General features: G+C 57.0%; 2 protein-coding genes across 6 annotated transcripts in view; one reads left to right on the top strand and one right to left on the bottom strand.

Moving 5' to 3' along the window:
* The window catches only part of CFAP99 (cilia and flagella associated protein 99), a 41,665-nt gene extending 33,599 nt beyond the window's left edge, over positions 1-8,066 (bottom strand). Inside the window, exons 1-2 of one of the 2 annotated variants that reach the window (XM_073804758.1) lie at positions 7,869-8,066; positions 4,192-4,318 (exon numbers count right to left, since the gene is read on the bottom strand). In XM_073804758.1, the coding sequence (XP_073660859.1) occupies positions 4,192-4,302 (111 nt within the window). In that variant the 5' untranslated portion in view covers positions 4,303-4,318; positions 7,869-8,066. The remainder of the gene's footprint in view (positions 1-4,191; positions 4,319-7,868) is intronic. The other variant, XM_033856541.2, reaches the window with a different exon arrangement.
* A 192-nt stretch (positions 8,067-8,258) lies between these two features.
* Positions 8,259-15,914, top strand: part of ZFYVE28 (zinc finger FYVE-type containing 28) — a 113,373-nt gene continuing 105,717 nt past the window's right edge. Inside the window, exon 1 of one of the 4 annotated variants that reach the window (XR_012331815.1) lies at positions 8,259-8,686. Coding sequence is in view for 2 of the 4 variants with exons in the window: in XM_073804757.1 (XP_073660858.1) it covers positions 8,648-8,686 (39 nt within the window). In the remaining 2 variants the exon portion in view is untranslated. The remainder of the gene's footprint in view (positions 8,687-15,914) is intronic. The other 3 variants (XR_012331816.1, XM_073804757.1, XM_033856533.2) reach the window with 3 other exon arrangements.

The raw sequence follows: 15,914 nt of genomic DNA, 5'->3' as shown, positions 1-15,914 counted from the left end.
CCGTTTTGAAAAAGATTTTTAAAATACATATATAATTATATATAACTTTTAAACGTAAAATTGAGAGCTTAAACTTTTTCCAGATCTATTATCTATGCAAGACAGGCCTGTACCGTCTCTGGAAGGAACCACAGGCCGCTGGTCTCCTGGGAGGGCCGGTGTGGGAGCGAGACCCCCGCTGGTACCATTTGGAACCTTTTGGGTTTTGGATCTTTGATGTCAACATATCAGGTATTTAAAAATATATATTAAAATAAAAAATATTTCCTGAGCCCAGGTTTTCTCTGACACTACGGACTAGAAAGTGAAACAAGGCTTTCTGGGACTTGGCCGCTGCCACCCTGCCACCCTGCCACCCTGGGCCTTCCCGCAGGGACCTGGGCTGGTGTTTCCAGGCTCCACCCACTCCTGCTTTTCCCCCAGCCTCTTGCACAAGCCCATTCCGGTTTCCCTGCCCACCCTCCCCCCCACCCCTTTCACTCGGGCTGGGGAGCCGGCCTTTCCCCACCCCTGCCTCACCCCCAGACTGTCTGACTGACCAGCTGCCGGGCACCTCTCCTGCCAGCCCAGGGCTGAGCCTTTCGTTCCCCTGCTCAGAGCTCACCTGCCCTCCTGCCCACTGTTTTCTGAGTGGCTGGATCTCCTTCTCTCCCCTCCTCCCACCCCCAGGGAATCTCTCTCAAAGCCAGACACTTCTGCAAGGGCTACTCAGACCTCATGGGCTTTCTGGGTACCCCAAGCTGCCTGCTGTGCCCATCACACCCCACCTCTGTCCTGCAGGCCCGGGCAGTTCTCTGGACGTTCCTACACCCAACCTGGTGGTCCTGGTGCCTGAGCCGTGGTGCTGGGTAGCCAGGAGGAGTGACACCCCCAGGCTCCATCCCCCTTATAGGTGGTGAACTAATGAAATGACGCTTGTTCCAAAGAGATATTAACCAGTGAGGGTGGGCAAAGCCTGGCGCAGGAGGGAGGCAGGGTGGGAAGCACCTCCTCCCTCCTGCTCCCCCCTGAGGGCCAGGCGCTGGCTGGCAGCAGTGCCTTGTCGCTGGTGCCACCCTCTCCTGCCCTCTGTCCTTTCTCCAGCTCCAGGCCCCCAGCCGGGTCCTCAGTGCTGTTCCCAGACGTCAGGCCACTTCTGTTTCTACAACCACTCCGCAGACTGGCATCTGGAGAGGCTGCTCCCCACACCTTAGCCCCCCTCGCGCACCGTGCTGCTGAGGGAGAACTTTCTCTCAACGGTAAATGGATCCCTTTCTGATCTTAGACCAAATCCTCTCCCACTGACATATGTTCTCTGTGCAGAAATGCCATCGGGACCATGCCCGAGGGAACCCCTGTCAGAGGGCTGGGAGGCTGCTGTGTGTGTGTGTGTGTGTGTGTGTGTGTGTGTGTGAGGCGAGGGGTTCCCAGGCTTCCGTCTAGAGAGGGAGAGTCACCACACCCTGCCCCCAATCCGCAAATCCTTGGACTTTTCCCTATCTTGAGATTATTAATTATATCTGCAAAGATGGTATCTCAGAATAAAGTCACATTCACAGGTAACTGGGGTGAGGACGTCAACATTTCTTTTTGGGGGACCCAGCTGAATCCACAGCCCCGCCCTTCCCCGGACTCTCTGCCAGTGGGTCTATGTGCTGTGTAATTCTCTGCCAGGTGGCAGTCTTGAGCCCTGGCCTAACGAGATCGGTGTACTGTACCAGTTTTCTGACAGCTGGACGTAAAGGTACGTTGTCCAAACTGTGTCAGTTTCCAGTGTACCATTCCACTTGGACTTAGGATGGCTTTCTGAAGGGATGTAAAAGACAGGTGCATCTGTAAAAGAAGCTGCTTCTCCGTCCGTCCAGCATAGGCACATCTCAAAGACGCAGATGGCCCCGTTGGAAGACTCAGGGCGCCGCTGGGTTGGGGGCCGAGCTGGCATGGTGCCTCCCTCCCCACGGCCTTGCACATGTCTGTCATCATGCCATGGCTCACCGGTGACAGCTAGGGCTCATTTACTATTAATAATCCATCGGATGTGGGAAAAAAATCCCCAAACTACTTTGTTTTTTTTTTTTGGCTGTGCCGTGCGGCTTGTAGGATCCTAGTTCTCTGACCGGGGATCAAACCTGTGCCCCCTGCAGTGGAAGCTCAGAGTCCTAACCACTGGACCACCAGGGAATTCCCATCCCAAACTATTTGTTGTAACAAACCCACTTTCAATAATTATTCTGGAGAAATAAGGACATTACCACTTTTGCTGAGCGGTAAGGGATGCCTGGCAGGGCCTGGGGGGCCGGGGCTGGGGACAGAGAGAAGGACACCAAGGCGTCCCATTGGAAATGGAGGGTGAGAAACGTGGGTGACACAGGGAATTGGAGTAGAGAGGTCTTTTTTTTTAGGCTGAGGGAATGCATAGCAGCTGTGGGTGATGGGAAAGACCCACTGAGGGGAGTGAGGCCGGACAGACAGAAGGAGTAGACAAAGGGGCCGGGCCTGCAGGTGGGGAGGGGCAGGCCGGCCGGGATGGGGCTGCGCTGAGCTGTGCAAGGCCAGCTCAGACTGGGAAAGAGAAGGATTGTGGATGGGCCTGGCCTTGGCTGTTTTCATCATTCCCCCCCAGTGCTTAGGGTCTCAGGGGAGGGTTTGAGGAGGTGCAGCCCATGCCCCAGTCCATGCTGACTGCCAGGCTCCAGTTGGCAGAGACATCGTTTTCTGAATGACACAGGGGAACAGGGATTGGGGCAGCGGTCCCAAGCTTTCTCTTGTGAGAGAGGCTTTGGTTTCCAGACTCCTCAGCTCTGCGTGCACTGCCGGGGCCCTGCCCCCCATCCTCCCAACCAGGTTTTCCAGCTGCTGCACCACAAGCCGGCTGATGGAGAAAGGGAAGGTGGGTCTGTCTTCAGCACAGCACAGGCCACACCCCTGCAGGTGTATGGGGGTGGGGCCTGGCCACAGTCACATCCCAGGGCCAGCAAAGCCGCTCACGGGCCTCGTTAAGCAGAGTAAGGGAAGGCTGCAGCTGTCGATTCATGGCGAACATCCCCTAAGACCCCATTTGCTCCTCCTTCCGGGGGGCGCAGGCGAGGGGGACGGGGGCAGCAGGCCGAGTGGCAATCCCCGAGCGCTTGCCTGGGTGGACTTAGTCTCCTCTGGATGCCCCGTCCAACGGAGTCCACGGCCCGGAGTCATGAAGGTGGCACCCCGGTAACGCGTACCCCTGTTCCTGGCACCTGTCCTTGATGGACGGATGGATGCGGGGTCAAGTCACAGGGAGGCTTCCGAGGTGCTAGAGCGAGGTCAGACCTGGGCCCAGAGACTTCAGCCCAGGGTCTCTCTGCATGTGCTTGAAGTGGGGCGGGCTGTTGGTAGGACAGGGACCCCCGGGGCACGGGACCAAGGGCCGAGTAGCTCTTCCAGGTGCGGCCCCTCTGCCCCACGCACATCCCTGCCCTGGGGGACGAAGACGTGCCCCAGTGGAGGGTGCTGAGCTGAGGTGCCTGTGAGGCTGACTCCCGTCCACCTTCGCCTGAGGGTGAGACGACCCCACAGACGCAACCCGAGTGACGGCGCCCATGTTCCCTTGTCACGAGAGTAGTCTGATGTACATTCTGGGAGGTAGGAGTGCCTCCTGAAGCAAAGAGGGGGTCCCATCCCTGAAGGGCATCCGAGATTCAGAGTGAGTGCTGACGTAAGCCTTTGGCTAGCTGGGAATCTCGCCTTGGGCCTCTCCTCGTGAAGGAAGGAAAGCAGCTGTTAGGAATGAAACTAAAAAGGTCCTGACAGGGCTCCCCTGGTGGTGCAGTGGTTAAGAAGCCTCCTGACAATGCAGGGGACACGGGTTCGTGTCCTGGTCCGGGAAGATCCCACATGCCGCGGAGCAACTAAGCCCATGCGCCACAACTACTGAGCCTGCGCTCTAGAGCCCGCGAGCCACAACTGCTGAGCCTGCGTGCCACGACTACTGAAGCCCACGCGCCTAGAGCCCGTGCTCCGCAACAAGAGAAGCCACTGCAATGAGAAGCCTGCGCACTGCAACAAAGAGTAGCCCCCGCTCGCCGCAACTAGAGAAAACCCACGTGCAGCAATGAAGACCCAAAGCAGCCAAAAATAAATAAGTAAAATAAATAAATTTAAAAAAAACCCAAAAAACCTGACAGGCGTCACTGCTACGGCCTCCCCGTGAGCCCTGAGCCACCACTCGGAACTTACCTGCAGGGAGGTGGCCGCAGCCTCCAGGAACTGCTCGGGACTGTCCTTCTCAGGTTTAAATTGGTCCAGTAGCTTAATCACAGTTTCAATGCTTTTTCCATAGTAGGCCATCTTCCCAGGTGGGACCCTAAAAGCAAACCGTGACAGGTCACACCCTCCATGCGCCCTGGGCTGTCAGCTCGGCAGGTGGCGAAGGACCTTCACCAAACTGACAGGAGGTCCACCAGGGAGCCTGGGACCTTGTGGGACAAGGAGTGTTGGAGGGAAGTGGGGACCCCGGCGGGGGAACCCCAGGCCCACTTCCTGGACTGTGTCCCTGCAGGCCTTGGGGAGCCCGCCCCCAGGCTCCCACTCGCCCATAGCCCCAGCAGCCCTCTCTGCCGTGCCCCTGGAGGCTCCCTGGCCGCCCCACGTGCCCCCAAGCCCTCCAGCCGTGCACGGGTGGGGATGACCCCTGGGAGAGGCCAGGCCAGAGAGTGGAGGCATCTCGTGAGTCAGACTGAGTGGCTCTCAGCCCAGCTGGGGTTTGGTGGTGGATGACTCAGCAGGCCCTGCTCGGAGGGAGAGGGGGACCTAAACACAAAAGTTTGGGGCAAGAAGAATCCTCGGGTCACCACGTTCAATACCCCCATTTTAAAGGTGAGGTAAGCAGCACCCAGAGGGGATGCATAGCTGGTAAATGGCCAGGCCTGAGCATTCCAGAAACAGACAAGCTGCAGGAGACTGGTTTGCTCAGAGCCCTTCTTTGGCTGACCCTGGAGAAGCCGCTTGGGGTAGGAATGGGACCCCAGGAAGAGGTTCTAACAGGTGGCCCCCAAATTGTCCTCAGGGCAGGGTGGCCAAGCCCCCCAGGAGCTCCTCTCTCATCCCCCCGCCTTGTTCCACACTGATTGAGCAGCTTCCCTGGGTCACCACGCTGCTGGCTTCTTGCGCCCCAACTATTGGCAAAGCCAGGCTGCTAGTGCCCTGGGGACAACAGGGGCACCTCTTCTCCACCCAACAAGCTGGAATGGCTCTGGATGGCAGCACCCAGACCGAGGCCCTCCAGGATGGAGACTGAGTGAAAAAACAAAAGCCACATACACTGACACTGGGGGTCACCAATGAGATGGCCAATCCCAGCCAATCACGGCCCACTGGGGGAGCCCCCCCACCATCACTTGAAAGAGAACGAAGGCCAAATGCCACCAGACACTGCAGAGAGCCTCTGACACCAAACATGGAAACAGAAACTAGCAAAAAAGGAAGTAGGAGAAAGCAGACAACATACACAGCAGGAAAAACCTGGAAACAAACAACTATACCACCTCTGAGAGATGGAGAAAGATACGGTATCCAAGAAACATCTGCAGGAAAAGAAAGAGTTCTTGGAAATTAAAATATGACAGCAGAAGTAAAGATATAAATAGAAGAGGCAGAAGATAAAGCTGAGGAAATCTCCCAGAGAGCAGAAAAAGATGAAGATGTAGGAAGTAGGAGAAACACACCAAGAAAATCGGGAACCACTCCAGAGATCTGAATTCCAACTAACAGGAGTTCCAGAAAATGCGAGAGACACAATGCAAGGGAATATCCCAGAATCGATGGACAGGGTTCCTGAGGCGCCCTGAAGCAGGTCGCGTAGGAAGGGACAGGAGGGGTGCAGGGTAGCCTCGGGCTCCCCAGTGGTAGCTCTGGGCACCAGGGTTCAGGGAACCCATCTCCAACCAGGAAGAATGATGGCTCTGTGGATGGGTGGGCCCTGCACCCGGCCCGGGGAGGGAGCCCAGAAAGGGGCAGGCTTGGGACTGGGAAGCCGGAGATTTTCCAGGAAGGTGACAGCAGGTGGCAGGCCAAGGGCCCCAGAGCACAGGGTGGGGGTGGGGGGACGACAGCCTTCCTGGCATCTAGGTATGCCAAGAAGTGGAAGAGTTTGAGACTTCCAGAAAGTCTCCTGGAAAGGGAGGAGCATAGACTTCTTCTCTTTTCCACCCTGCTGCCTGGACTCCAGAGGTGATGGGAGGAACTTAGGCAGCAATTCTGGACCACAAGGAAACAAGCAAAGATGGCAGAAGAGCAAGCTAGAGGAGCCCAGATCCCTGTTGACTTTTGGGGGTGCCTCCCCATGGACCTATTTTATGGATAATCTTGTTTGGGTCACTATGATGCTGAAATTTTTCGTTGCATAAAGCTGAATCTAATCCTAACTATACACCCATTTCCCTGAGGTCAGCCTCCATCCTGAGCACAATTTCAAACTGGGAAGCATAGGAAGGGAGGCTCTGAGCAGCAACAATAGTCCCAGGCTTGGAGTAGGCCAAGGGCACACCCACAGAGAGTCTACCCAAGTTCTCAGACTGGAAACAGTGGCTGGGGGAAGAGCAGGATTTATGGGGGATGAATGGGAGTACAGTCGGACACGTTTTGTTTGGGGGAATCTGGTAGACATCCAACCGGCAAAGAACAGGGAAAGGGGTCTAGAGTCCCGGGGCAAGGTTCAGGCTGGAGATGCAGGTTTGGGAAGGTCAGGAGAAAACGGTTGTTTATTGAACCATGTGACCGCAGGAAGTCATCCAGGGAGAGGGTGGATAGAGGGACTTCCAAGGACCGAGTCCCGGGGTTCTAGAGTCAGGATGTTGAGGAGCAAGGAGATGCCAGCCAAGGAGACTCAAGAGGAGCAGCCACAGCAGGAGAGGCAGAGAGTGAGACCTGTTCCAGCCAAGTAAGGACAGTGTGTCCAGGAGGGGAGTACTCAGCTGGGACACTTGTTCCTGGAAGAGGCGGGGCTGAGCTCTCATAGTTGGATTTAGCAACATGGAGGTCAAGTATGACTTAGTTAAAGAGCCTGGGAGGAGGGGCTGGGTGAAAATCTGATTGGAGCAGGCTCAAGAGAGAAAAGGTGGAAATGAATTGGAGATAAGAGGCAACTCCGGAGGGGTTTTGCTCTTTAGGGGAGCAGTGACTGGTGGTAGCTGGAGGGGAGTGGGGAGGATCAATCAGGTACTCAAAAACGAACCCGGAGGACTGCCAACACTCAGGGAAATCTCAGACGGCTGCCGGTGCCTAGACTCACGTTGACTCTAATGGAATAGAGGGGCCAGGGAGTCCAGCCCAGCTGAGCACCTGGACGCTGGGCCAGTGATAACATGAGCAGCAGAGAATAAATTCTCTATCAAGAGAGAGTTACCTCCCTCTTGTGCACCCTAAATCTGCACGTACCCGAAGTGCTGCTGGGTGGGGGCAGGGGAAAGCGCAAGGCGGTTGGGGGAGGGTCCCCTCCCACAGCCAGAGCGCAGCAGCCTCTTTGTCCCTGATTCTTCAGGCACCAGAGGGAGTTTCAAGTGAGACCACACACTTGTTTTTAGCTTTCTGCTTAGCACTTAATAGATTCTCAGATTTTGTTGATTGTTTTTATGGGTCCAAATTAGGGCATGGCTAGGGGAAGTAGTGAATACGGGAGAATATCTTTTTAAAAAGCATCGTTTATTGTGGCGATTAAAAAAAAAAAAGCACCGTTAACTTTAGTCAAGGAGCTGGGAAGAAGACCAAAACGGTGGTGAGCGAAAGCAAGAAGATGGGAAACAGAAAGACGAGAACTGGCCCGCAGAGCTAGGGAAGTTGCACGTGGGTGATGCTGGTGCTGAGGGGACGCGTCTCGGCCCCCTTTCGGGTCTCGCCTGCTTCCCTTCCCTCCGTACCTGTCAGCGGGCTCCGCAGGCGCTCCGGAACCTCCCTTCTCGCCACCGCCCGCCGCACAGACATTGCAGGGCTAGCGGGCGCGAGGGGATTGGGGAATAGCAGTGGATCTCCCCTTCCACTTCTGCTCGGCCGGAACCCCGGCAACCCTCAGGGCAGGGGCGGTGCTGGGGCGCAGTTTGGGCGTTGTCACCTAGCAACCACTGTACGCTCCGGAGCCGTCCGAGGGGAGACTACAACCCCCAGAATGCACAGCGCCCGCAGCCCAGGAAGGTCGCCACATCCAGGGCCCCTTCTTCCCCGCAATGCCCATCGGGACTTGTAGTTCTCGGCCCCTCCGGGCGCGCCGGGTCGCCTGCGGGGGAGCGCGCCTCGGGCGGGGCGCGGCGCGGCGCAGCGACCGGATTGGGCAGCCTCGGTGGCTTGCGGCTGGCCTGGGGCTCGCGGCGCGTCGGCGCATGTGTGGCTCGGGCGGCGGTGGCCGGCCGAGGCACCTGGTGTCAGTGAGCCGCGAGGAGCCGGCGCCCCCGTGCCTGGTCAGTCAGCGCGTCCACCTGCCCACCGCGGTCTGCGGGTCAGTGCCGCGCGCAGCTCTCCGAGCATCTCCCGGCGGCGCACCTGCTCCGCGCACCTGACGCCGCCCGCCCGGCGCCCCGGGTCCGCTCGGGACCCCGGCCCGGCCCGGCCCTGCCCCGCGTCCGCCCGCCCCGCGCCGCAGCCGGGCCCAGGCGCAGCGCTGCGGAGGTGAGGGCCGCCGGGGCCGGGCCGGGCCGGCGCGGCGATGATGAACAGGTTCCGAAAGTGGCTGTACAAACCCAAGGTGAGCGGACCCGTCCCTCGTTGCCGAGGCAGACCCCCTTTCCCGGTCGGGACCGGCCTCTCCGTGGTGCCGCCGACACCCTACCCTGCACTCCGCGACTTGCTCACACCGTCGCCCTCCCCCTTACACGGGTCCCCCCACCCCGCCCGGTCCCAAACCTCCCCTGCTGCTCTTACCCTCGGGCCGGGGTGCACTCCCTCCCCACGCCTGCCCGCTGCCAGATGGGCCCCTCTCCCTTCTCATTCCGGTCCTGCGTGGTGCCCTGCTCACACCTCGTGTGGTCGCCCGAGCAGACCCCCTCCTACTTCTCCTGGGTCACGGAAAAACCTTTCCATTCCCCCTCCTTACACCAGGGATGACTCTCCCGTTCCTCTTCTGCCTCCCCCCCCCCCCCACATTATCCTGGACCCGGAATGTACCTCTTAACCTCCCTCCGCAATCCGGAACAGACCCTCTCCCCACTTACCCCAGGTTCTGGAGGGGACCCCCATGTCCCTCTCCCGGGTCCCGGACGGACCCCTCCTTCCTTGTGTGCAGAGCGGGTCCCCATCCCACTGTCCCGGCCCTGCCTTCCCGACCCAGGACCGATCCGCGCCTCGGCCCAGTTCGCGTCCCCATCCTTGTCCCGTGCCCATTCTTCTCCCGTGCCCACCCGCGTGCTGTCAAATGCAGGGCAGTCCTCTGCCCGGCGGTGGCGGGGTGAGTGCGCCCGGGGCCGCAGGCTCAGCGGGGTCGGAGGTGCGGTCCTCCCGGCGCTGCGCCCCTCCCCGGCCGTGGGGTCGGGGTCTGGGCAGCGCGCCCTGCTCCTCGGCAGCTGCGCCAGTCGCACTGCGGGCGCTGCGTCCCTGCCGCCTGCTCAGGGCTCGTGTCCGCTGCGGCCAGAGCTAGTCCTAGTCTGGGTGCGGCGGTGCCCAGGAGCCGGGCGCAGAGTCCTGGGAGCACCCTAGGCGCCCGGGGGTCGGACCCTGGCGGCTGGCACCGCGGTAGGGCTGGGGCGCTGGGGTCTTGGCTGGGGGGGCGTCTTAGCCGGGGTGGGGCCAGTGGTCACGTCTAGGCGCCTCGGACATCCACAGTGTGCCTGAGCGACCCAAGGAACACTGACCCCGCTCCGCCCCCTGCCCAGGGCTGACCACTTCTCTGGGTCTGGCTTTTCTGCTCCCCTCCCCCACCGTGGGTGATCTCCCAGGGTGGGCTGGGGGGGGGAGGTGTTCCTGAAATCTCTGCTCTCCTGCAGCGGGTCCGTTGGAGGATGGGCACCCGAGGTGCTGGGGCGAGTTCAGGGACCGGAAGGGCTCGTACTTCATCGCCTTTGGGGTCGGAGAGTTCTCCCAGTGTTGGGTCGAGGGCTTTGGGTGCCTGGGACCGCCCCTTGCTCGGCCTTGGCCTGGCCCAGAGGGGATACCGGTTCTTACTTGCTCGGTGCAGCTGTGCAGCCCTGCTCCCCCTTCGCACCTCCCTGTCTTTGTAGCAGCTGCTTATTAGTGGTGTTTTGGTGTGACCCTGGTGCTTCCCGGAGCTGACTGTGGTTTGGGGCCTCCCTGCCCTTGGCAGCCTCCTGCCCAGCCCTCTCCTTGCTGCAGTCCCCCCAGGCGGCTCTGATCCTACCTGCTGGTGCTGGGTAGGGTGCCAGGGGAGGGCGGCAGCCTGTGCACACGATGTGTGTACGAGGAGTGGCTTTTTGTTTGTGTGACTTCTGTCACCAGTTAAAGACCAAGGGGACTTGTCAGAAGGCTGTTGTGAGGGTTATAGCAGCAGCAGCAGTTCTTCAGTGATAAACGGCAGGGCCAGCAGAGAAATGTATCATAGTAATGTTCTGGTGTCTCTGAAAACACATTTGCCAAGGGTACTAGGGCTCCGCATGCCTTTTTCCAGACGTGGCTGTGGAAGAGGACTTGCTTCTAGGATTGCCTAACTGTAATACGTTGTTGGAAGGGACGGAAAAGCAACGTGGAATCTGTTTCATCTGCAGCTGAATGATTTCAGTGGCCCTGCCTGTTTCAGTTTAGGGAAAAGTCTTTAAAAGTGGAAAATGATACTACCCATGAGACTGTGCCCCAGAATTGAGAGTCGTGTTCCTAATTTTCCCTCTCAGCAGGCAGTTGCCCTTCCAAAGCCAGCCCCCGGGCTGACCAGGGCAAGGTGGAGAGCTGGTGAGTCAGCCAATCCCAGCGACTCAGCCCAGAGCTGTGCGCCTTAGGAGAAGGGAAGGGATAGCGTTTCATCTGGTCCTCTCCTTTCCTTCACTGTGGTGTCTTGGCCTGCTGTCTGACCCCTGGACTCAAGACACATCTCTGTGTGTTTGCCCAGCGGTCAGTCTGAGCATGCTAGTTCCTTGTTGGACATCTATCTTTGGGGTTAAATGTCTTAATTATTTGAAGGGTTGGAGTGGGTTAGGTCACCCCAGCAGCTTTTCATTTTTCAAACCAGAGCTCATATCTTGGCCTCAGGTTATAAGTTGAATTTTATGCTTCCCCTTCCTGTCTGATTTAACACATTTGGCACAAGTGAGAGCAGGAGTCAGTTCTGGGAGGTTTCCGGGCCTGGAAGAGTTGAAGCGTTACATGTTAGCTGTGGGAGGACGTGTCTGAGGGAGATCGTCGCCTGTAGTTACGATGTTTTCCACTGTTGTATTTAGATGGATACACAATTCAAACTGAATTCTTGATTTAATCCCTGCTTTGGTTTAAAACTGAACACTGAGCTTCTTGTTCATTACAGTGCAGTGGAAAACATTCTGAAACCAAAAATATTCATTGTTCTTGTAGTTTTAAAAAGCGTTTGGAAATGCTTTAAAACATTCTTATATGACACTTAGAATTTTTGATATCTGAATCATTAACAACTACCGAAGTTGAGTAACAAACAGACCAACCTGATGTGTACAGTAGTTATTTGCAGACTCTCGTATTTCCATTTATTTTCTTTAAGGCAGTCTTTTAAACAGCATTATGATTTTTTTCCATGGAAAGTGTTCAGGATTTCTAAGTGTCTTTGCTTTTGTTTAGGGAAAAGCTTTCCAAAAAAGAGTTAACGTTCAGAGGGGAAACCTTTTGGAATACCGGGGTCTTCATTTGAAACAAAAGTCTCAATACTTGTGTTTCATGCTGGGTTATAATTTTCTGGTTGATCCCTGCTGACTGTGCTAAGGGGTGAAATGCTGGTGCGGGGGTTGGAGGACCCAGACCGGACCCCACCAGGTCTTCTTGGCCACCATCAAAGAGCATGTTAGTAATGGTACAGGACGAACTTGTGTTTTCCATCTTTGAGGAAGAATTGACTGGCGGGTGGGTGGCATTGTCCAGATGGATGGCGATTACCACGCTCATGGTGATTACCATGGTAATTACCACGCTTCATGTGCACCTCATGAAGAACTCCCTTGTCTGCACCCCCAAACCACTTCTGGGAGGTGGGTCATGGATCTTCCTTGTCCCCCTTCTTTGTGGGGAAGCATTCCTTGTAAGTACGGGGCTTTACCAAGGGATGTTTATCTGGAAACTTTGTCAGCATCCTGGGCTCCGATTAGGGATGAAATGACCTTCTCAGAGAGAAGCCGCGTAACCTGCTGGGTGTGTGCGCTTCTTGACCGAAGAGCCCTTTGATCTTTGCAGAGTTCAGTTCTGCCTGCTGTGGGCTGGGGGCGGGGGGATGTGTGTGGAGCTTCCCACGTGGCTGTTGATTGAACCCAGCCTCAGTCGGCAGCTGGGCCTCCAGAGCCGTGCCCAGGGCCCCTCCCTCTCTCCAGAGCCCTGGTACACCCGGCCGTGGGCAGTGGGCATGGAGCTGCCCGTTGGTGGCTGGCACTCTGCACGTTGACCACCGGGTGGAGGGGGCCACAGCCTGGAAGTGCAGCGGCCGTTGGGAGCCCTTCAGGTGTTAAATGAGCGGCCCCCGGGGCTGGGGAGAGGCCTGGGCTTGTGTCTGCACGGCCCCCGGCACACACAGACGATGAACAGCCCACTTGTCCTTACAGGGCTCCCCCGCGGGGGCCGAGGGTGAGCGGTGACGACACGGATGACGGGGACCCAGAGAAACTCAGCCACACGGTCAGCAGAGCCCCCGGTTCGGAGCATGGCGGCAGGGGTCGTGGTGGAGGCGAGTGAGACGGTGGTCTTCCCACGACCTGGTCCTGCTGCCCTGGGCTCTGCACGGGAGCCTGAGCGTGACCGTGACCGGGACGCGACAGCAGCAGCACGGGCCTCGCTCTCCCCGCTCGCTCGAGCGGGAAACGAGCTGCTGTCCTCAGAGCGCTGAGTGCAGCCCTCGCTGGGCACAGACACGGCTCCAGGGTCTCGGGATTTTAGTGTTAACTTCTAGCCAGGCTGCTAACTAGTTCTTTCTCGGCCGATAAATTCTGAGTGCCCAGCTGCGGCTGAGACTGTCCTTGGAGCTGCACGTTTGTCTCCGAGGTGAGCTGCAGGAAAGCCAGTGGTGCGGACGCCTACTGCACAGGCTGTGCCAGCGCCGAGCTCCCTCTGCCAGCGGGTGCCTGGCCCAGAGCGGGGCTCGGAAGCCCCGGGAAGGATGCTCCGCTGTGCTGAGTCAGAGTGGGCTTGGCTGGCCTAGTGCACCTGTTTTTCGTCCCTGAATTCAGAAAGCGCTGGGCCCCGCTCCCTGCTGCCGGGTCTGGCCGCCCCACTTCCCCCAGAGAGCCTTCCTTACGACACACAAGCATCGTCAGGCCTGGGCAGATGGGAGGGCCCGAGAGTCCACTTGTCAAGGAGGCTTGTAGCACCCATGCCGGGTCTGCTTGGTAGACTCAGGGGCAGCTCTCGCCTCCTTGCCCAGGCTTTGCTGTACTTCTGTCTGGGGCTGCGGGAGCTTGTGGGGCTGCACACGCCCAGCCTGTGCCGCCGGCACTGGCCGGGAGGGGAGAGGCTGAGCTGCAGACAGGCTGCGAGCATCAATTTCTGTGCCAGCTCTGTGCCAACTCTGATGTCATCACTTAGGGGTCCGTGCTTTACCATCAGTGCATTGTATTTATGGGAAGTGTATGATACGGTTTCTGTTAAATGGGTGAGTCATAGGCAGGGAGGCTTAAGCGTCGCCTAATTGATATCTGGCCTTGGCGTCCAGCAGGCGGTGGCATGGCGGGGAAGGAACCCTCGGTGTACTGCCCGCCTCTGAACGGGAAGTGTGTTGGGCGACTTCATTTGACCCTTCATTCTGAGGTGGTGATGTCAGGAGGCTTTAGGGCCTCTCCATAAGGCTGCCAGACATTCCCAGAACACCAGATACACTTGTTTTATAAGTGTGAAAATTCACATCTGAGAGCCCATAAGTGACTGAACGGTCATCTGCTGGTTTTGCAGGCAGAGTCTTGTTGGAGTTGACAGCATCGAGTAGCCACAGCCCTGAAGTGTGTGCCGTGTGCCCACACAAAGGTGGACAGAGGGGAGCTGATTCCAGTTCAAAGACAAATAAGTGTCTAGAATGTTGTGGGCTGTCAGCATTTCTCCCGTGTTTATTGCCCTCAGTCTTTGCGGCCCACATGGCTTATGTGTTTTGATGGTGTTGAAGCCACAGACAGGGCAGCAGGGCCTGGGTGGGAACCCTGACCGCCCCTCCCACAGCCCCGTCTGCCAGGCGGGGGTGAGGGGACCCGTTGCCTGGAATTTGAGGGGACCACGTCTGTCAAAGACTCACAGTGATGGCTCAAGAAATGCCTTCTGTCACTATCAGCGGAACTTGCAGTTGGGCCGGAGGTGTGGGGTTGAAACAGAACCGTGCGTGGAGGACTTTTTGAAGTCCCAGAGGCCATCGTGGCTGCCGGCTACTCCTACTGGGTCATTTTGAGAATGAAATGTCTCGACAGGTGCCCCCCCACCGACTTCTTTTCGTGCTCATTTGCTGGGAACAGACCCTGACTCAGGGCACTCCGGTGTCCCGGGGGTCCTTTTACCTGCGCCTTCCCCCGTAGCAGAGACGCTACCTACCATCTGGATACCCTGTCCCAAGTGAAAGTCCTGGGACTGAGTTTTAGCCAGTGTGGGCAACAGTGGGTTCCACCATGTCAGGCCCAACACCAGACCTCTTGAGCTGTCCTCCTGTGGATGTGGTCTGCGTCCCTGGTTCCTTGGCAGGAGACTCCGGATCCAGTAGAGGACCCCAGGGCCATGGGGGAGTGAAGGAGCTGGGGAAGGGGCTGGGAGTGAGTGACAGCTTAGGAGAGATCTCTGTTGCTTAAGGCACTGAGGCTTTGGGGGTGCTTGTTAACATTTGGATTATCCGAATGCACCCTGTCTTACAAATGAGGTGAACTTGCTGGAGCCTTCACAGGCAGGGGGAGGCAGGACTGGGATTGAACTCAGGTCTGTCTGACCCCAGAGCTGGAATCCGTAAGCAGCCCGTCCTGAGCTGTGCACGTCCTGCGGGAATGAGCTGTCGCTGCCATCAGGTTTTACATGAGTTCCATTTGGTGAAACAATTACTTTTGTACTTTTTACAGTTGGATTGCAAAGAAACTTAGATATTGATGGGCAATTCAAGTGTTTGATGGAGGAAGACAAAAATGAATGGATTTTTCCCCACTGATCTGAATAGATTAAGCAAAAGTAGAACAGAACATTTCATGTTATGGTAATTTATGTAGAGTAGTTGCTTAAGATGAATGGAATGTTTTTTTCCTTCTTACAGTAAGTATTTTGAAGCCCTTCCATTTTCTCATAGTTTTCGTGCTGGACGGGGACAGGGGAATGTTGGGGGCACTCCACATGGGGCTCCCTTCATGGCTGAGGGGGTCCTTTGAGCTCTGCATGAGGGGCTCTGTAAGTCTCTGCCGTGGTGGGGTTTACTCCAGCTAATGCCTTCCCCTTGACAAACCACCCTCCAACCACGGGGGTACACTGGCTGGGTTCTTGGGGAAAATGGGTTAGCATACCCATTGTAGGGATGATGTCTTTAGAACAGTAATCCTTTTCTTGCATTTTCAATTTTTGGAAATGTTTCCGATTGTTTTTAGGGATATTGTAGTTATAAAAAAGTCTAAAAGCAGACTCAACCACCTAGATGTTAGATGCATTGAAGAATTGTACACCCATGCGCACAGTAACATGAATAGCCAGGTGAAAACAGCCCCGATGTCCATCAACAGTGAACAGGGAAATACCGATAAAGTGGGGTATATACACACAACGGAATACTGTTCGGCCGCGAAAAGGAGTGAAGTACCCAGTGCAACGTGGGTGAGCCTTGACAACCTGATGCTCCGTGTAAAGAAGCGAGACAC

The sequence above is a fragment of the Tursiops truncatus genome, chromosome 5, assembly GCF_011762595.2.
Source record: "Tursiops truncatus isolate mTurTru1 chromosome 5, mTurTru1.mat.Y, whole genome shotgun sequence".
Classification (NCBI taxonomy): Eukaryota; Metazoa; Chordata; class Mammalia; order Artiodactyla; family Delphinidae; genus Tursiops; species Tursiops truncatus.
Note: the sequence above shows the minus strand (reverse complement) of the source record. Positions and strands in the feature narration are given on the sequence as shown.